General features: G+C 44.2%; 1 protein-coding gene across 3 annotated transcripts in view; it reads right to left on the bottom strand.

Annotated features, from left to right (window-relative positions):
- Positions 1 to 3,147: 3,147 nt before the first annotated feature.
- Positions 3,148 to 21,827, bottom strand: part of TMPO (thymopoietin) — a 1,066,167-nt gene continuing 1,047,487 nt past the window's right edge. For all 3 annotated transcript variants that reach the window (XM_044087819.1, XM_044087820.1, XM_044087821.1), the window contains one exon: positions 3,148 to 4,243. In XM_044087819.1, coding sequence (XP_043943754.1) covers positions 3,943 to 4,243 — 301 coding nt within the window. In that variant the 3' untranslated portion in view covers positions 3,148 to 3,942. The remainder of the gene's footprint in view (positions 4,244 to 21,827) is intronic.

The following is a 21,827-nucleotide window of genomic DNA, read 5'->3' as shown; positions in this document are numbered from 1 at the left end:
ATTCCTTGGAGTCTGCAATAAGCTACTACTGGAGCCAGACACTTGGTAAAGACTCTGGGCGCAGTAGATAAGCCAAAGGGCAGTACAGAGAATTGAAAGTGTCTCGAACCTGCCTTGAATCTGAGGTATTTTCTGTGTTCCTGTCTGATGGGAATGTGTAAATAGGCTTCCTTCAAGTCCAATGTCACCATCCAAGCATCCTGCGAGAGCATGGAAAGGAGTTGTTGCAGAGTAAGCATCTTGAATTTTGGAATCTCCAGAAAGGTATTTAACACTGAGAGGTCCAGAATAGGTCTCCATGAATTTTGTTTCCTTGGGACCAGAAATAGTCTGGAGTAAAAACCTTTTCCCATCTCTGGAAGTGGAACAGGTTCTATGGCTTTCATGGCCAATAAGGCGTCCACTTGATTTAAGGCCTCTGACCATTGATGTTTTGGCAAATCCGGCCAACCTGAAGACCTTGGCAGAGTATGAAAGTGGAATTTGTAGCCTCTTAAAATCACGTCTAAAACCCATTTGTCCTGGATAATATGAGTCCAATTTTGGTAGAAAAGAGAAAGTTTTCCTCCGAGAGGGGCTTCCAGGCAAGGAGGACCTGTAGCCCAACGGAGAGAGTCATTGGGTCTGCTTCTTTTGTGATTGAGGTCTGTCTTCTCCCCTTCTAGGTGAAGAAGCAGTCCATTGTCTGGACCTGTAAGAGGCCTGAGCCTGCCCCCGACCTCTGGAGCGTCTATATCTTCCCCTTTGAGGCCTGTCAGATGTGGGAAAGGACCAATTTTTGGAGGGCCAATTTCTAGAAAATCTAGGAGGCTGAACTTGTAAAAAATCTTTAACAGTCTGCATAGATTTTGCTTTTTCTTCCATCTTTTTAATAACCTCCTCAGCCTTGGGTCCAAATAAAACATCATGTTGAACAGGGGCATCTAACAGTTTAGCCTTAACCTATTCTGGTAAATTCTGCTCACGAAGCCAAGCATGTCTCCTGATAACAGTACCAGAGGCTGCGGCCCTGCAAGAAGCTTCTAAGGCATCAAAACCACAATGTAAACTATGTTTGCTAACTTGTTCAGTTGCATGCAATACATCCTGTAATTCCTTGTCCTCTGCACATGCAGGAAAGGTAGAGAGCTTTTGCTTTAGGACAAAAGAAATTGCTGATACCTGAACATGTGAAACTGGCAATTTAAAGCTCTAATAGAAAGGGTAGCAGAAGTGTAAACCTTTTTGCCCCACCTGTCCAAGGCACGAAAATCCTTTTCAGAGGGAATAGGATTTTTAGATGAAGCGGCCTTAGCAGCCCTAGAACCCTGGGAAATGGTTTCAGGATCAGCAGAAGGGTTCTTAAATAAGAATTGATGGGAGTCAGGGACTCTGTAAAATCTATCTGGCTTAGAAGGAGCAGGCGGCAAGGAATCAGGATTTAGGTTAGCTTCAGAAAAAGCATCATCCACAATATCAAGTACAGGAGGAATAGCCAAAGGTCTGTGTTGAGGGAGAAGGAGAAATTCCCTAAGTCTCTTCTTGGAGGCAGAGTAATCCTGACTTTCCCAATGAAAATGCTCCCTCATCTCATGTAAGGTTTCCCCAAAAGAGAAATCTTCAGGGGGAGAAGCAGAGGGAATAGAGTCCTCTGCATCAGAATCCTCATAAGGAGGAAAAGAATAATCCTGGTCAGAGGAAGAGACAGAAGACACAGAAGCCTGATCAGATGAATCATAAGGAATATCCTGTCTAGGCCTTTTTTCTGGAGGAGGGTGAGAACCCCTAATCATTGTAAGTAAATCTTCAGCCATCCGAAGTAATTGCTTCTGGGACTTGGGAGTTGTATCCGAGGAAGCTTGAGAAGAAACCCTTGGTTTAACAGGAGTCTTTGACTTTGCCTTTGTCTTTGTAGAAATAGTGATATTAGAAGGCCTGAAAACCCCCTCAGAAGCCGGTACCTGCACAGCGGTTCCGGACCCATCTGAAAGAACGACATCCGAAGGTCCTGCAGCAGCTAAAATACTGGGCCTAGAAGGCTCCCCATGGGAGTCCGTGTCGGCCATCGGTTCCGAAGTGGCGGACGACAGGGGCTGCAAAAGCACCTCACTGACGACCGCCGAACCCGAAGCTGGCTCCGGCTGCAAAATATCATGTTTGGACCTCGGAGGCCTATCCTTGTCTTTGCGTTTCTTTTGAATTCCAGTTGTCGGTAAAGTATCCGACGACATCCTATAATTGAATCGTCTACCGAAATAATTCAAGGCCCAATCGTACCTACGCTTGATAGTGCGAGAATTAAACCTGGCACAGAACCGACAGCAAGAAACGTGGTCAGGGCCTAAGCAAGGTAGACAGTAAGAGTGGAAATCTTTATGAGGTATTTGTTTTCCACACGATATACAATTATTAACTTTTTCTGACATCGGAGGAGCAAGAAAAAAGTTTCCCCAACGGGGTACTTAGCTTGAGAAGAGAAGTAGAATACTTCGGACCGAAGACAATCAAAGCACGTTGTCTGAAAACGCCAACCAACGACTTGCGAGCTGCTTTCCACCGCACGGCAAGAAAGACTGGAGAAGATGGCGTCGGCTGTCAGCTTTATACCTCTGCGTTCTGACATCAGGGTGCTTGCTGGTACAGCCGACGCCGGACCCGGACTTTGGGATTCTGGCCGACCTCGGGCTGCCTGCCGGCAGGAATCACCCTACAATTATGACTGCAACAGTGAAACACGAAGAACATCCACTAGTTACACAAAGTTGATGTCTAACTCAGAGCTGTCCATCAAAAAATGACACCAACTCAAAAAAAAGTCAAAGAAGAGTGCAAGATGCACCTCCATACTGAAATGAGCATTTCCTGCTTATATCCCTCAGTTTACAATTTTCTTGACTGAGAAACTCACTAGAGTAATGATGTACAATATTACAACCATCTTCTCACTGAACGATGCAAGAGCTTACCTACCTGACAAACACGGCTTTTGCAGTACAGGGAAAAGGTGAATAAAGTACTTCAGTGGATCATTTTACTCCTTGAGGACCACATATCAGCATTTCTACAAAAACTAAACATTTCAGTCAAATCTGGTACACAAAGATATTTCTGCCACACAATAACCCTAATTTAGATCACAAGCTACATGATCAAAACAGATGCAAAGTGTACCCTACAACAGTGCTATTTAATGCTATCTATTTAGAAATGGAAATTCAGTTTATTTGTAATTACATATTTTCTGCTACAGTATATGCACAAGGACTTAACAGAAAAACAGAACAGTACAGACTAAGGGTGCAGTTACCATAATATGCAACAAATTCAAAACACATTACAATTAACCACTGCTATATTTAAAATACAGTATTCTACAATTTATTGCTGCACTTTCAGTACACACTACTGTAGTAAATGGCAACTGCAGTCTTGCAAAAAAAGATCTCAGATCTGCAAAAGTAGACCAGTAATTTTTTGAACTCTTAACATTAGCTTGTACACTACAGTTGCCAAAGGACAGCTCAAGAGATTCTAAAAGGCAATGGTTACAATTAAAGATTTCATTCATCTTAGAGAATTATAAAGCATATGAACACAAATTCACATTACATTTTTTGCCCTCTGTCGCTCAAGCTTTCAACAAAAATATACAGGTTTATAAAAACATTTAAGATGTTCACATTAGAAAAATACAATAGCTTACAAAAATGTTTTAAGAAGCATATAATTAAAATAAAAAGTACTGTGTCTATGGCATAAATAATGCCAGTCCCAAAATGTCTCATACTGGATCACTGCTGCCATTTTTTTCTTTTTCTTTTTAATCATCTGGGAATAACACACATTATGATACGTGCAGTGAACAATCCTTGAAACTGACTGGAGGGCATTAGATGTCTCTCTTTACAAATGTTAAAAACACACATGTAAGACCACGCTTGATGCAATTCCAGGAGAATTTGATCATTCAGATGTGCCAGTGCTTTCAGAGCTACCAATTAAAGAAGCAAAAGGATTGCCTTCATTTGTTTCCATGGCTTCATAGACCAAAAAGAGAAAGATAGCCACAAAAGCAAGCAATAAAATTTGTACCCAAATTGGAACTGAACGTCGACTTTTCATTTTTGTTTCCTTAATTTCTGCAGGTGGTACAGCCTTTGTATAAGACTTTGTCAAGACTGACTCTTCCAGCTTGAACTCGCCAAGCTCCCCAAGTTCCATTGGCCTACCAGCAGCTCCTCTTATTGGTTTTCGACAAGTGGCACTGTAAGAAAAACAGGCTTTTATTAGTGAAGTACTATATTGCATTAGTGAACTACTATATATTTCTTTTGCATGAAGTAACTTGCGAAAAAAAGAAAAAAAAAAAAACTGCAATACAACTGAGCCAGACAATCCACTTAATATTTTTCGACACTTGTTTAGGAAACTGAAAATGAAAAGTACAGTTTTGTACCTACCATAAATGTAGATGTTCGAGTGTATACCCTGCTGCACTCATCCCACTTGGGTTATCCTGTCGTCAGGCGGTCCCGCAGTCGGCCTGAATTCCAAAGTCTTGGTCCGGCATCAGTTGCTGTCACATCTTCCCTGACGTCAGTGCGCCAGGGGTATATAAGAGGCAACCAACACCATTTTCTTCAGTTTTTCTTGCCCCAGATGTCAGGTGCCCCCCCAAAAGATGGTCAGTAGATAGTACCAATAATAAAAGCTTAGCACAAACAAAACATCCCCCCAGCTATAAGCAAATACACCACAAAGGTTGTATCAGATTTTAAGGTATTGAAAGGTTTTAGTTAGGTCAGAGGGGATGGAGGGAGGGTAACCTGGACTGCAGCAGGGTATACACTCGAACATCTACATTTATGGTAGGTACAAAACTGTACTATTTTCATCGTGTTACCCTGCTGCAGTCATCACACTTGGGTAGAATCCCAAAGCTAAGGATGGAAGGTGGAGTCAAACAGGGTTAGAGGAGGCTAGAAGGCCCTGCAAAACTGCAGTGGCGAAGCCAGCTCTAGTCTTAGAATAAAGTGGTAAGTGATAGTGTTTGGTGAAGGTGTGTACTGAACTCCAAGTTGCAGCTTCCAGAATATCCTTGGTTGGCACCCCTCTGAGGAAGGCTGTAGATGTAGCTGCTGCCCTGGTGGAGTGGGGCCTTATGCTAGCAGGAACTGGTTTTCCATGATGGGTGTAGCAAAAATGTATGCAATGTCCTGCCCTGGTGGAGTGGGGCCTTATGCTAGCAGGAACTGGTTTTCCATGATGGGTGTAGCAAAAATGTATGCAATGTCCTATCCACTTGAAATGGTCTGTTTTGAGATGGCCTTTCCTTGTGATGCTGTAGCATAGGATACAAAAAGTTGGTCAGATTTTCTGAAAGCCTTAGTTTTATCCAAGTAGTAACGTAGTTGCCTGTGAATGTCCAAAGAATGCAGGAGTCTTTCTCCTTTGTTCTGTGGATTTGGAAAGAAGGTGGGTAAGTGGAAGGTTTGATTTAGAGCCACACTGGATACCACCTTTGGCATAAAGGAGGGGTTAGTTCGTAGAGAAACTCTGTCTTGATGAAAAATGAGGAAAGGCTCTACTGCCATTAGTGCCTGTAGCTCTGAGACTTTTCTGGCTGAAGTAATTGCAAGCAGCAGGGCAGTCTTCCATGATATAAACTAAGTCAGCTGAGAAAGCTGGCTCAAAAGGTGGCAGCGTAAGTTTTTCCAGAACAAAATTTAGGTCCCAAGTTGGTGTTGGCACTCTCCTGGGAGGCCTAATATTTTTTGCCCCTCTGAGATACTGCCTTAGAAGTGGATGTGAAAATAAGGGAGGATCCATGTTGTAGTGAGCTGAAATAGCTGAGGCGTGGATTTTAATAGATGAAAAAGAAAGTCCTTTGTGTAACATCTCAGTTAAATATTGTAGAATCTGAGGCATGTCCGGCTGAAGGGTATTTTGGCCTTTAGCTTGGTTCCAGGCGCAAAATCTTTTCCATTTGTCTGAGTAGGCTTTCTTGGTGCTGGGCCTCCTGGCCTCCAGAATGACATCCATAACAGCTTGTAAAAGAGGGGCTGGCTGGTTGCTTAGGTGATTTGCCATGCAGCCAAATTTAAGGTTTTGAGCTGGCTGTGTAGAATCTGACTGCCTTGCTGTGTGAATAGATGAGGAATTTATGGTAAAATCCATGGTGGGCCCTGGGCCATGTTCCTTAATAGTGGGTACCAGTGCTGGCGTGGCCAGTCCGGGGCAATGAGTATCATTCGAGGTCTCTCCATCCTGACTTTCAGCAGCACCTTTGTGAGAAGGGGCAATGGAGGAAAGGCATATACTGTCAGCATGTTCCAACTGAATGAGAGTGCGTCCACTTTCCAAGCCTGATGGTGAAATGTCCTTGTGCAATATTTTGATAGCTGACAGTTTTGGGGGTTGGCAAACAGGTCTATGTCTGGGCGCCCCCATTTTTGAGTTATGATTGCAAATACTTGTGGATCCAGTTTCCACTCGTGGGGATCCATGATGTTTCTGCTTAGGTCGTCTGCCAATGTGTTCTTTTTTCCTGGCAGGAATTGAGCTTGTAATTGAACTTGGTAAGCCTGTGCTGTGTTCCACAAGGTCATTGCTTGCCTGCATAGAGGGTAGGAGTGTGTACCCCCTTGTTTGTTTATGTACCACATTACTGTGGTGTTGTCTGTCCTTATTATAAGCTGTCCTGGATGTAAGAGGTCCTTGAAGGCTGTCAGAGCATTCTGTACAGCTAGCATTTCTTTTTGATTGATGTGCAGATTCCTTTGATCTGCAGTCCATATGCCTTGAACGTCCTGCCATGTGTGCCCCCCCCAGGCATAGTCCGATGCATCTATTACCATAGTATGCCTGGCTGGGGGTAAGATGAAAGGCTGACCCTTGTTGAGGTGACATGCCTGTGACCACCACAGAAACTCCTGTTGAAGGCAGGGAAGGCAGGGAATGAGAGGTATCATTGTTTCCAAGCTGTGGCTGTGTTGAGTCCATACGCTTTTCAGGTACCATTGTAATTTCCTCATATGCAGTTTTGCAAATGGTATTAGTAGTATGCAAGATGCCAGGAAGCTCAAGGCCTGCAGAATTTTTCTTGCAGGGAGTTGGGTCTTTGTTACCATTATTTTGAAGTATTGAGTTAGTTGTAATTGTTTGTCTGGTGTCAGATAAGCCATCTGGGCCGTTGAATTCAAGCTGGCACCCAGGAATGTCATATTTTGTGAGGGCACTAGTTTTGATTTCTTTTCGTTTACTGTATACCCTAGGCAGCTTAGAAGGTGTTTTACAAAAGTCAGATGTTGAAAGAGAATGCCCTTGCTTTCTGCTTGGATGAGGCAATCATCCAGGTATGGGTATATTTGAATTCCTCTTTGTCTGCAGTATGCAATTACTGGTGCCAGGCATTTTGTGAGGACCCTGAGTGCAGTAGATATGCCAAAGGGCAATGCAGAGAATTGGTAATGGGTTGAACCTGCAATGAAACAGAGGTATCTTCTGCAATTTTGTCTGATAGGGACATGCAGGTATGCCTCCTTGAGGTCCAACGTTACTAGCCAAGCTTTGTTGCCCAACATGGGAAGAAGCTGCTGTAGTGTTAGCATCTTGAATTTGGGTACTTGCAAGAAGGTGTTTAGAATTGAAAGGTCCAGAATGGGTCTCCAAGCATTGTCCTTTCTGGGGACTAGAAAGAGCCTTGAGTAAAATCCTTGGCCTTGCTCCTGTGTAGGTACCAGTTGAATGGCTCTCATGTCCATGAGAGCTGTAATGTGTTTTTGTGCCTCTGCCCATTGATTTTGTGGCAAGTCTGGCATTCCTTTTATCCTTGGCAAGGTGTGGAAATGGAATCTGTATCCTTGTGAAATAATGTCTAGGACCCATTTGTCCTTTGTGACGATGCGCCAGTTGTCTATAAAAAAATGCTAATTTTCCTCCCAAGGGAGCTGCTAAGAGATTTTTGCTTGGCAGTTTGAGGTTTAAGTCATTGTGTTTGTCTTCTAGTAATTTGGGACCTGTCTTCTCCTCCCTTCTGTGTTGCAGTGCCCCATTGGTGAGGTTTGAAAGGGATTTGTGCTTGTCCTCTGCCCCTTGGGTGTCTGTATTTACCCCTCTGTGGTCTGTCAGAAGCTGGAAAGGACCAATTTTTTGCTGGCCAATTTCTGCTGAAGCGTGGGGGTTGTACCTGTAAGAAATCTTTGACCGTCTGCATAGATTTTGCCTTATCCTCCATTTTCTTTAAAACCTCTTCTGCTTTAACCCCAAATAAGACATTCTGCTATAAGGGTACATCTAGTAACTTTGCTTTAAGATGATCAGGCAGAGTTTGTTCCTTTAACCAAGTATGCCTACGTATAACAGACCCAGTAACAGCTGCTCTACAGGAAGCTTCCAAGGAATCAAATCCACATTGTAAAGTATGTTTGCCCACCTGTTCAGCTGCATGCAACAGATCCTGCATTTCCTTGAATTCAGACTGTTGAGGATGCGTGCTCATCTTTTGTTTTATTTGAGACATTAGGAATTGCTGGTATTTCAGCATGTGAAATTGACAATTTAGTGCTCTCATAGCTAGAGTAGCTGAGGTGTAAACCTTCTTCCCCCCACCTATCTAGTGCTTTGGAGTCCCTTTCAGAGGGTACAGGATTTTTAGCCATAGAAGCCTTAGCCCCTTTGGGACCCTGGGAGATTGTCTCTGGGTCAGCAACAGGGCTTTTGTAAAGGAATTTGTGTGAGTCGGGCACTCTATATCTATCTGGTTTGGCTGGAGCAGGAGGCAGAGATTCTGGGTTTAGACTAGATTCTAAGTAAACATCATCCACAATGTCTAAAACTGGAGGGATAGCAAGTGGTCTGTGCTGGGGGAGTAAAAGAAACTCTCGGAGCCTTTTCTTTGAGTCGGAGTAGTCCTGACCTTCCCAGTGGAAATGTTCCCTCATGGTATGTAAGGTTTCCCCAAAGAAATAGTCTTCAGGGGGAGAAGCTGAGGGAATGGAATCTTCAGCATCAGAATCTTCATAACGGGGAAAGGAGTAATCTTGTTCCTCAGAGGAGCCTGAGGAAATGGACACTTGATCAGAGGAGGCATAATCCTCCTCGTCTAGGCCTTTTGTCTGGGGGGGTTGGGAACCCCTGATTAAAGAAATCAAATCTTCAGCCATTTTAAGCATCTGTTTCTTAGGCATGGGGCCTTGAACTGGAGACTGATGTGCAGTCTTTTTTTGGTTTTAGAGGAGTCTTAAGCTTAGCATAAGATTTTATGGTGAGAGTAGTCGGCCTGAAGACACCTTCTGTAACCGATAGTGTTTCCGCAGCACTGGTTTCTCCTTATGCAATGTTGTCGATACGGCCTAAAGAAAATGGCTGCGTTGGTCTAGAACTCTCTGCTTGAGAATCCAAAGCGGTCTGGGGTTCCAATACTGCGGTTGCCAGGGGCTGCGTAGGCGCCTCACTGAAAACCGGAGAACCGGCGACCAGCTCAGCCGAGGCCTCGGAGTCTGGCTTGGATCTAGGCTGCCTGTCTTTATCTTTGCGTTTTTTATGCACGCCGGTAGTCAGTTGCTCCGACGGCATAGTGTAATTAAATTTCCTACCGAAGTAGTGTTGTGCGAAATCAAAGCGTCGCTTTATAGTTCGCTTATTGAACCTAGCACAAAACCGACAACCAGTGACGTCGTGGTCTGAGCCTAGGCAAGGTATACAATAAGAATGAAAGTCCTTATGAGGTATTTGCTTCCCATAAGAAATGCAATTGTTAACTTTTTCTGACATCGGACTGAGGCAAGAAAAGGTTCCCCAACGGGGTACTTAGCTTTGAAGACTTCGGACTGAAATTCGATTCGAAAACCTCAGGTGTCGGCCGACCAGCACTTGCGAACTGCTTCTGCTTCGGGCACCGCGCGGCAAGAAAGACTGAAGAAAATGGCGTCGGTTGCCTCTTATATACCCCTGGTGCACTGACGTCAGGGAAGAAGCGACAGCAACCGACGCCGGACCAAGACTTTGGAATTCAGGCCGACTGCAGGACCGCCTGACGACAGGATAACCCAAGTGTGATGACTGCAGCAGGGTAACACGATGAACATCAGCTATAAAAGACTGAACCAGGGACACTTTTAACATGTCTTAGAAATAATCAAATGTCTGAAGTTTTGAAACCTAGGATATTCTTTGGCATAATGAATTAAAATTTGGAATGTGGAAGTGACTGGATAACCACCATTTATGCTACAATAGGTGTATTTTTTTCTGTTTGTTACATATGCAAAGCACAATAACATGCGAGTAAATGTATTGCAAATCACACTACACTGTCGTTAAATTATACATGTTCAATTCATTCCATCCAGTCACCACCCATTTTCCTCCTCTCCTACAGACAGGCAACACAAATACCATTAATTCTTCTTCTTTCGACTTTTCCCGGTTAGGAGTCACCACAGTGGATCACCTGCCCGCTCATGATTGCCAGTGGAGTTTTACAGTGTCGAGTTGCCAGCCTGGCGCCCAACCTTCCACAGAAGGCACTCATTCACACCTAGGGCCAATTTAGAGTGCCTAATCCACCTACAGCATGTCTTTGGGATGTGGGAGGAAATCGGAGCACCAGGAGGAAACTCACACGGGCACAAGGAGGACATGCAGACTCCACACAGAAGGCACCCCAGCTGAGGATCGAACCATAGAACCTCTTGCTGTGAGGCAGCAACGCTAACTGCTGCACCACCACGGCTGCTCCAACACAAGTACCATTAATGATTATAATAATTTCAAAAGTCAGAAGTTCACAGTACAGTGGTTTTCAAAATAATGTGTGAGCATATGACATCACAGCTCACTGTATTGCTCCAGAGAATCCATTTGTCCCATGATGCAGGTCACTGTAAAAATGGTACCAGGAAAATCCAAAAGGGCTTGTATGTTGTGTGTCTGTGCGCATGCGCGCACACATGCGTGGTGTTTGGGGGGGGGGGCACTTAAACACTACCAGAGTAAAAAAAAAAACTAGTTTCAAGATGAAAATTATGTAGGAAACCGCATTAAAAAATCATACTACAGTTGTAAATTAACTTTAAGATTTAAAAGCTCCCAAAAAATGACAACAGGTAGAAGGTACAAGGCAATTCCAGACCCTGGAAAGAATTTACAAAGCCCTACAAATGCTGCATCCGTCCTTGTTAAATTCAAGGACACTGGTAATGCGTACAAATGCAACTGCAGAAGTTCACACAGTGTACACGTGGCTGCATCATAGTATTTCAAGTTATTTTTAATTTTGTTTTTATTTTTCAGTTTATTGCAAGGACTAGAACACTACGAGGCATGTAAGAAAACTTACAAAACTACAGTCCATCACAAAAATTACCTTCTTATTTTTAAGCAATGTAAATACTTTAATGCATCATTTTTTACATACTATGCAATCCCCATGTATGGTGCACTTACTAGCACTGACTGCTGATACATCTGTTTTACAATTCTATAAAACATATGAAAGAAACAACTGCTAAAACCAACCAAACTGAGTTCTGAAGAAGTTTAGTAATAAACGGGACGAAACCGCTCAACTTTACTCTGGCCCCAGTTTGGTTTATTTTATAATTCAATGTTTATCCAAGGCTAGTAAACTAGTGTCATATAAATCAGTGTCTACATTCAACTTTCATTAATTTGCCATTGTTAAGCATATACATCCAAATATCACATTCAACTATTCCCTTTAATCAATTTCAAATTTGCTTTAACATTGCTCCTTAAATAACTGTTAAGCACACAAATTAACTACTTGCAACAATAAACATTAACTAGTGACCATATTGTTTTACTTTCACAATATTCCAAATCTTATGCAGGCCATTGACTTATTACCTTGTACTTCAGTCAGTTAGGAGATGTACATTCTTAAATACTTTGCTCCATGTCAATGCTAACATCAAGCTCAATTTACATTAAAAAAACTTCATACAGACAATTTTTTAAAACTACAGAGTTCTATTTTTGATTTCCAATAGTTTTCACATCTTTGATTTTCCACTTTCTTGTTCTAGCTTTCTTAGTCACTCTCAACACAAACTAGAAACACTTTCACCTCCTTAATAAACACCATCTTACACCAATTCAAAAACATCTCTATACTGGGTTATCTTTCAAGGTATAGGACTTGGCATATTAAAAACATTTTTACAATGAAGCAGCCCTATACATTCCTATAGTATATGTTACAAAAAGCGTACGCGTCTTGCTTGTGGGAATTTTTTTTTTAAGTCTAACTGTGGTATAGATATAGCCATGCAAAAATTCTACAATTTCTTGATGTAGTTACATATCTGGAATGAAGACCTATTTCCCTCCACAGACCATCTGTAACATTGTTATTTAATCATTCACCCAGGTTTTTACCTTTATACCACAGCATTTTCCCAAATCTAATATTGCCTTTTATGCTCTACTGATTACTCTTCTCGGGTCTGCCAATTTGGTTCCTATCTCAATTATAAAAATCTACTATGTGGTTCAACAAAATAACAAACCTTGGCATATCTTCCTTGAGCTCTAACATTAGACCTAAGTTGATCTGTTCAACAATGCAAAGATTTGACTACCTTCATCTCATTAACTCATTTCCTTTTCATCTGCGTCCAAATTTTTTTTCCTGTTCTTTCTTCTACACAAGCATATTACATCTCCCAATATCTTTCTTATTACTATATATACTTTTTCCTATTGAAGTTATTCTAGTCTTCTTTCCAAGTAAAGGCTTGCTTAATATTTTTACGTATACAAGACTGAACATAATTCTCTTTAAATTTATTTCTTAAATCTGCCCAAATGACCACATGTAAACCTGTTACCTTCTTGGGCACTACGCCTATTGTGCACTTCCATTTAGGCATATAATCTGTCCCAAATCGGGCTCTAAATCTCAAAGTCACAAAGCAGCCTGTTTGTCAGTATTAGCTTTTCCCACTGCACTCTCTCTCGTTCTCCTTAACTTCTTTTTCTTCCACACTCTTCTATATCTGATCTCTCAGCTGATGCATATAAGCCTGACCTACATCAAGACCAAGAATGACCAAAAAAGAATCTTAATTCGCTGGTATTTTAAACAAACAAAAAAAAATCTTGTATCTTACTGTCTGTGACTCCCCTGCACTGGCCCAGTAATCAAGGAGTCTCAATCTTCACCACTAGCACCAGCGAGGGACATGCAAATTGGGAGGATGACAAGTACACACACAGTAAAGTACAACTTCTCTTAAGAGCACACAGAGATCACAGTCAGTCTGGGGCTGGTTTCTCCCTCTCTCTCCAGATCCCCAATAAAACTCCCCACTGGCACAGATATAGGGTTAAGATCTCAGCTGAGTGGCCAAGCTAAGACCTCCAGCACCCTCTGTCCAACCAGTGCTTCATGTCCCTGTCCAAGTAGCTGACAAACTGAGATTTGATTGATACAGAAACACACACACACCTGGGAAAGGCTGGCACAGGTTTACTAGCTATGCCCCCTTCTGCCCAGACTATAAAGTAGTACCAGCTGCCACCAGCCACCATCAGCTACTATTAAGGCCCTTACCAAAGGGTGCCCAATCTTACTGTGTAATGGTCTCACTTACCATTTAGTAATAGTAACAAGACTTTAAAGACTATTTAGGAGTGGCATATACAGTGTCACCAAATACATATGCAAGTACTCTAAGAGCTTAAATATCTCTAAACAAACCAGCCACAATTAAAAGGTTTAAATATATTTAATAATAAAAGAATAAGACAATATTCAATAACTCAACACAGTGACTATAGAGCTCAGAATCACAGGAAATATTTTAAAACATTGCAGGACACTCTCAAATACAGAAAATATCTAAACTAATCTTTACTATATTCCTATCTATACTTCAAGATATCACTGTATCCCAGGCTTACTTACAGAGGAAGACGCAGGCAGAAGTGCTGATCAGTGGGGTGTTTCTAGGTCCAAAGACAAATCCAAAATGCCCAGTCTCTGAGAGCGCTCCCAAATTAATATCAAAACATTACTGCCGGGTCAGCTAGATGACATCACTATTTGTCACCTGCCTTCAGTTCCCATGCTAACACAAAGTTAGAATTTAGCACTTATGTAAGAGGTACATCTCTCTCAGAAGTTTGCCTAGAAATGGAAGTCGTAAAACAGTTAAACACTTTTACATTTGAAACCTAGTAACTATTTCTGTTTCAAGACAATAGAAAGAAACCTCTTGCTGTAGACATCCTCTCTCCTTCAATGAAGCTGAGAAATAAACCCAATCGTTAAAACAATTCACTTATTTTCTCAGAGTTTGCAAGTTAACTCTGTTCTTTTCCAGTAGGGTACACTATGGTTACATTCTTGAAGCTCAGTACAGAAAGAATAGTTGTGTAAAATCTTACCATAAACATAGATGTCCTTCTCTTCCATGTTGCAGTATTCTAGTTGTGGGATTTCCTGCCCTTAGGTGACTCGTACGTCGGCTCCTATACAAAAGCTTCAGCTTGGCTGTTGCAGTGTGAATGGGATGTCAGACGTAAGGCCATAAACCACGGCCTGAAATGTGATGTCTGCATGCACAGTCCTCAGAACTTGAAGGCCAGCAGGTAGAGAAGAAAGCCCAGCAGGAGGAATGCCAGTGGGGCCATGTGTGTGCCCTTGGTGTCCTTCATTAGCTTAGGTAGATCCAGGACTTAGTTGGGACTAAAGGAGAAAGTATAGGGGGTAATGGAGGGTGGGAAGGAATACTGCAACATGGAAGAGAAGGACATCTATGGTTATGGTAAGATTTTACACAACTATTCTATGTCCTTCTCTTCCTATGTTGCAGTATTCTAGTTGCGGGCAAGTGCCACAGCGTAGACTTATGAAAGGGAAGTGGATGCTGAAGAGGACTCTACAAAGCCCTGTAGGATGGCCCTGGCGAATCCTGCCTTAGCTCTGGAAACTTGGTCCAGGTTGTAATGCTTGGTGAAAGTGTGGATAGTGGACCATGTGGCTGCTTCCATGATGGATGCTGTGTCCAGACCTTTCATGAAGGCCTTGGAGGTGGCCACAGCCCTAGTGGAATGGGCCTTTACTCCCACTGTTTTTTTTTCCATGGTGAGAGCAACAGAGACAAATAGTTTTCCTGATCCAGCAAGCAATGGTTTGTTTGGAGACTGCCTTGCCCAGGGTTCTGGGGTGAAAGGAGACAAAGAGCTGCTTACATTTCCTAATGGCTTTGATTTTGTCCAGGTAGAATCTAAGTACCCTGTGCACATCCAAGGAGTGCAGTATCCTCTCCCCTTCATTAGAGGGGGAGGGAAAGAAAGTGGGTAAGTGGATAGATTGGTTTAGAGACAAGTCATTGACCACCTTGGGCATAAAGGAGGCATTAGTTCGCAGGGTGTCTCTGTCTTTGTGAAAGGTGGTGTAGGGAGGGCAGGTCATTAAGGCCTGCAACTGAGACCCTTCTGGCTGAAGTGATCGCCACTAGCTGGAGGGTTTTCCATGTACACATCTGTAAGGAAGACGACCCAGGATGTTTGAAAGGGTGCTGGGTAAGTTTTTCCAGGACGTAGTTAAAGTCCCAGGGTGGAGAGATAGGTTTCTTAGGTGGCCTCATATGTAAGACCCCTTTAAGGAAGAGCCTCACGTCGAGCCTGGCCAGCAAGGGGGGATTCAGGGGCAAGCAGGATGATATAGCAGAAAGGTGCACTTTCACTGAAGAGTACGAAAGTCCGCTTTTAATCAATTGACACACACAAGTGAGAACAAGGGGAGCATCTGCCGAGCAAGGCTCCCTTCCCTTGTCCAGACACCACTTTGTAAAATTTTCCCACTTAGCTACGTAAGATTTTCTGGTGGTAGGTTTTCTTGCCTCCCTCAGGACTAAAAGCACATCCTCTGAGTAGTGGTGTCTGAAAGGGATCAAGTTTATCAGCCACAGAGTCAGGGATAACATCTGCAAGTGTGGATGAAGGAGAGTTCCTTTGTCTTGTGTCAGTGGGTCCACCTTGTAAGGTAAGTTGTAGTGATTGCCCTTAGCTAGATTGAGAAGTAGGGGGAACCAGTGCTGCCTTGACCAGTAAGGTAACACTAACAAGATTTTTGGTTTGTCCTTCTGTATTTTTAGGAGGACTTTCTGAATCATTGGGAAGGGGGGGGGGGGGAGGCATAAAGAAACTTCCCCTCCCAACAAATGTTGAAAGTGTCCACTCTCCATATTAGAGGGGAGAGTGTCTTTGAGCAGAAGGTCTGTAGCTTCCTGTTCTGGGGGGAGGCAAACAAGTCTATTTGTGGAGTACCCTATTGGTGTACTATGTCTAGGAAGACCCCCCCCCCTGTCCAGCATATATTCGTGCTGTGGATACGAGGTCCTGCGTAGGAGGTCTGCTTGCTTGCTTGTTGTCCTGCGAGGAGATGTAGGTCGCCTGCAGGAGCAGGTTGTGGTGAGTGGCTAGGTCCCATATAAGCAGGGTCAGCCTGCACAGCTGGCAGGCCCTTGTTCCTCAGTTTGTTGAGGTACCACATAACCGTGGTGTTGTCAGTCACTATCCGGAGCACCACTGGGACTAGAAGGGGTCTAAAGGTCTTTAAAGCTAGAAAGACTGCTGTCATTTCCCTGACACTGATGTGCTTGCTCTGTAGAGAAGGGTGCCACTTTTCAGGGACCCTATAGGATGCTAGAGTTGCACCCAACCTGAATCTGAGGTATCTGCATGCATTGTTTGGGTTGGGGTGGGTGGTTGCAGTGGAAGCCCTGGGTTTAGATGGACTTGCTGGATCCACCAGCTAATTTCTTTCTTCAGACAGGGAAGGAGTGGAATATCCTGTTCTAAGTGATATAGGTGTTGGGACCAAATGTTTTTGAGGTACAACTGTAGCTTGCGCATATGCATTCTGGCTAGTGATAGGTTTCCTGGAAGTGGGAAGTCAGGGATAGAACCTTGTCCTGTGGGAGAAAGACCCTCATTTTGTCCATCCTGATTCTGCAGCCTAGGAAAATCTTGTCATGGCCTGGGTTCAAGGACGACTTTGGGAGGTTGATGGTAAACCCTAGATTTTGCAGAAGGGACATGGTGAAGTGCAGATGCCTTGACAGGGTATCTTTCTAGTTTTAGGATGTCATCCAGATATGGGTAAATCTGGACTGATTCCCTGCGTTCTGCAGAATGCAATGGCTGGGGTTAGGCACTCTGGAAAGACTCGAGGGGCAGTGGATAAACCAAAGGGCAAGGCAGTAAATTGGAAATGAGAGGAAGATCCAGAGAAATGTAGAAATTGTCTGTGGAAAGTCTTGATGGGGATGTGAAGGTAGGCTTCTTTAGGTCCAGGGTGGCCATGAAGGCCTTGGCTGGAATAAGAGGCAGCAGAGTGGGCAGTGACAGCATTTTGAAGGAAGGTACTGAAGGTGTAGATTTAGAAAGGAGAGATCTAAAATAGGTTTCCAGGGGACATCTTTTTTGCGGACCAGGAAGAGACAACAGTAGAATCACTTTTCTTCCTGTCCTGGAGGGACAGGTTCTATGGTGCCTAGCTTTAGTAATTCTGACAAAACTTGTGGTAGGAGATGAATTTGTTTTTTTTGGGGAAAAGGAATACTTCTCCTGGGTGGTTTTTCTTTCCAGGATAGGAAGTACCCTTTTTGAATAATGGATAGGACCCACTGGTCTGTGGTGATGGATTGCCAGAGGGGGAGACAGTGCAGAAGGCGTGGAAAGTGGGTCAGGCAGTCACACATAATTGGGGCCTCCTCTATCCTGAAAGGGTTGCCTGGGCTGAGGAAGTGGTGCATTAGGTCTGAAAGAAGTAGGTCTTCTTGCCCCTCTTCTAGATCTGGAAGAGGAGGCAGCTGCCCGAGGAGGGTTGCACCTTACAAAGGTGGTTTTAGCAGGGTAGTTCCTGTAATACTTGGGAATGGGGGACACCAGCAGATGCTCAATGTCCTGTAATTCTTTACTTTTTTCTTGCAGATTCTTGAACAGATCTGCCGATTGTTTTCCAAAGAGGAAGTTGTGATCCAGGGGGGCGTCCAAGAATTTGGACAAAGTCTTCAGGTAGATTCTGATGTCTCAGCCAGGAGCATCTCCTGAGGACAGAGGCAGATGCTGCAGAGTAGAAAAATGCTTCTGTAGCATCGTAGCTGCATCTGACTGAGTGCCTGGATACTTGCTGAGCTAGGGACAGTTTGGAGGCAATGTTAGCCTTAATGGGACCGTCAGGCATAGAAGCCAGCATGGAGGAGACTTGAGACACTAAATCTACAGCATACTTAGTCATGTGGGTCTGATAATTTATGGCTCTGAATGCCAGAGTGGAGGATGTGTATACCTTCTTACCCATCCTATCCATATATTTGCTATCTTTATCAGTGGGTAGGAGGGAGGTGGAAGGCAGCAGTCTAGACCATTTATCAGGAGCAGTGGCAACAACAGCTGGGTCCACCGAGGGAGGTTTAACTAGGAATTTTTGCTCCTCTGGCATTTTATAGAAGTGGTCAGGGCACTTTGGGTCTGGAGGCTAGGAGTCTGGGGCCTTAGAAGCTGAATTAAAGGCATCCAAGGAAGCACCGGAGGGACAGCTGAGGGGGAAGGTGATTCCACTTGAAGCAGCTCAAAGTATCTCTTTTGGGTGTCAGTCATTTGGGAAGTATCCCATTTGAAGTAATCTTTCATTTTGGTGATAGTCTCACCAAAGGTAATATCCTCGGGGGGGGGGGGGCAGAATCCCCTTCCCCAGATTCTTCATCAGGTGAATAATACTCCTGGTTGGAGGTATGGCAGAAACTGATTTCCCCTTGACATCGACAGTAGTCAGTGTCTGGGCAAGCTCCGAGGACGTGCCGGTCGTCGGCTGTGCAACGGCTTCCCCAAAGTTCATCGTTGAAGTCGATGGAAGTGCCGAAAGCTCCTAAATTCGTAGATCAGCCGTTGGCAGGGCGTCGGAAAGCAGAGTGGCAGGCGAGGAAGGCCTAGGAATCTTGGCCTTCTTTCGCAGAGGTTCGGATTTGGCCTCCGATGTGGGATCCATTCTAAGGGCTAACCATTTTAGGCGCTGGTTTTCTAGGTAAAGGTTTAAAGTGGTCAGACGGCTGCGTAGGGTCTTTGGCACAAATGATTAACAAATTGAGCAGGAGGAATGATCATGCTCCCGGCCAAAGCAAAACACCTTTCATGGGCGTCTTTAGGGGTTATCTGGCACCCACAGTGGCACTTTCCCTTTTTACCGGACATCAACTAAAGGCTACAACAACCAAGCCTAAGCAATAACCATCAGCAAAACAAGAAAAATAGAAAGCCAATAGGTTACCTAGCTTTACTGATGTGACATCTGTGAAGGAGCAATCATATGATGCGTAGGTTTGTCTGTGGCTGAAAAGTCTGAGGATTGTGCGTGCAGACCTCACATTTAAGGCCCCTGGTTTATGGCCTTACGTCTGACGTCCCACGCATGCTGCAAAAGCCAAGCTGAAGCTTTTGTATAGGAGCCGACGTACAAGTCGCCTGAGGGCAGAAAATCCCACAACTAAAATACTGCAACATAGGAATAGAAGGACATCATACAGTTCAACACACACTTCTGCATGAGTAGTTTAATATGCACATAACATAGTTCTCTTACATTTTTAAGACAAGCCTATGGATCATATTAATATTCACAAATGACACATGATTATTTACAAAAGTCCAGATAGCTGGACTGGCAGCATTTCAGTTTGTCATACTTCTCCCTGCACAAGAACTCAAGCTAGTTTTTCAAGTGTCCCTTGAGAAATGTAGCTTGAGAGGGTTGAGCCTATCTGGGAATAACTTACCTAATTCCCTGTCTTGAGAGGCCAGCTACCTGGCATTGCTAACCCCACTACAATGCTGCACTGTCATATCATATGCTTGTAACCCTAGGCTCCACTTTAGTAACTTTGCATTTTGCTGGCTGGCTCAATGTAGCCATGTTAAGGGATTGTGGTCTGTAACTACTGTGAATTTCCTTCCACACAGATAAGGCCGAAGTTTCTGCAGTGCCCACACTATGGCTAGGCATTCCTTTTCTGCAGCTTCATAGCATTCCTCCCTGGGTTGGTGCCTACGACGGAGATAAACCATTGCGTGCTGTTCTCCCTCTGAGGAAACCTGGCTAAGTACAGCCCCCACCCTATGGTTTGAAACATCCATCTGCACAAATTCTTTGCTGTAATCTGGACTGGCTAATGCAGGGCGTCCTCCCAAAGCTCCTTTAAGCTTCTGGAATGCCTGTTCACATGCTGGGGTCCACAATACCTTATCTGGCCTGTTTTTCCTTCCACTTTATGTCCCAGGTAGGAGAACTCTGCCATACCCACCTGACATTTGCAGGGCTTAATGGTCGATCCTGCCCTCTGCAGTCTGCCCAGCACCTCCACGACATCCTGAATGTGCTCTTGCCAGGAATGGCTGTAGATGGCAATATAATCTACGTAAGCAAAGGCAAAATCTTCTGCTCCGGCTAGGATATGATCTACCAGCCTCTGGAAAGTCACTTGGGCATTATTCATCCTAAAGGGCATCTTTGTGAACTCATACAAGCCAAAAGGAGTCAACAAAGGCTGATCTCTCTCTCTAGCACTGGGAGTCAAGGGCACCTGCCAGTAACCCTTGGCAAGATCAATGGTGGTAAGATACTTAGCCCCACCAAGCTGCTCTAGGCCCTCATCTTTCCTAGGCATGGGGAAAGCATCTGACTGTGTGACTATTTAATTTCCTGTAGTCCACACAGAACCTGGTGCTGCCATCCTTCTTTGGTACCAGCACCACTGGGGAGGCCCAGGGACAATGAACTCCTGAATTACCCCTAGGTCCAACATCTCCTGCATCGCCTCCCTCCCTTAGTCTGATTGACTCTCTCAGGCACCCTAGGGGGCCTGCTTAATAGGCCTTTGGGGTCCTGTATCCACATGGTGCTGCAACAGGTGGGTGCACCCTGGTTTCCCAGTGAACATGACCCTAAACTCCTATAACACTGCTCGGATTTCTTGAACCTGGGAAGGGGATAGCGCCTGGGACATTGCTACATCTTCCATGGAGGTGTCAGTCCAAGTATAACTGAGATCATCAGTCACCAGATACCCCTCAAATTCCTCCTGCAATCCGCTGCAAATACTCACCACAAGGACCTCCCTATCATAGTAAGGTTTCATCATGTTAACATGGTACAATTTTTGCTCCTGCCTCCTGCCTAGCAGTTCTACCATGTAGTTTAACATCACTGACCTTCTTTACCACCTTGTAGGTTCCCTCTCAAGCTGGCTGCAGCTTGTTGTGTCTGAAAGGAATGAGAACCATTACCTGCTACCCTGCAGCAATATTTTCTGCTGTTGGGCATCTGCCAGGTTCTCCTGGGCCAAGCCCATGAGTTCCCTAAGCCTTGCCGTGAGGTTTAGAACGTATGCCCCAACAGACTCCTTTGTGGGATTTACACACACACACCCTCTCACTCATCTTGAATCAAATCTAGAGGTACCCTCCCACTCATCTTGAATCAAATCTAGAGGTCCCCTCACCCTATCCCTATACAGCAACTCAAAGGGTGAAAAACCTGTGGATTCCTAGGCCACCTCTTTGTAAGCAAACAGATGGGTCAGATATCTGTCCCAGTCCCTCAAACTGGCCTGCAAATGCCTGTAGCATGGACTTGAGTATAGAGTTTAACCTCTTAACAAGACCATTAGTCTGGGGATGGTAGGGGGTGGTCTTTGGGTGCTTCACCCCACAGTACTTCCACAGACAAGCCAGCAGGTCTCACATGAAATTGGCACCTCTGTCGGTCAGTATTTCTTCTGGGAAACCTACCCTGTTGATGACCGTCTCTAACAAAG

The sequence above is a fragment of the Protopterus annectens genome, chromosome 11.part0, assembly GCF_019279795.1.
Source record: "Protopterus annectens isolate FY-2018-M chromosome 11.part0, PAN1.0, whole genome shotgun sequence".
NCBI classification, from domain to species: domain Eukaryota; kingdom Metazoa; phylum Chordata; order Ceratodontiformes; family Protopteridae; genus Protopterus; species Protopterus annectens.
Note: the sequence above shows the minus strand (reverse complement) of the source record. Positions and strands in the feature narration are given on the sequence as shown.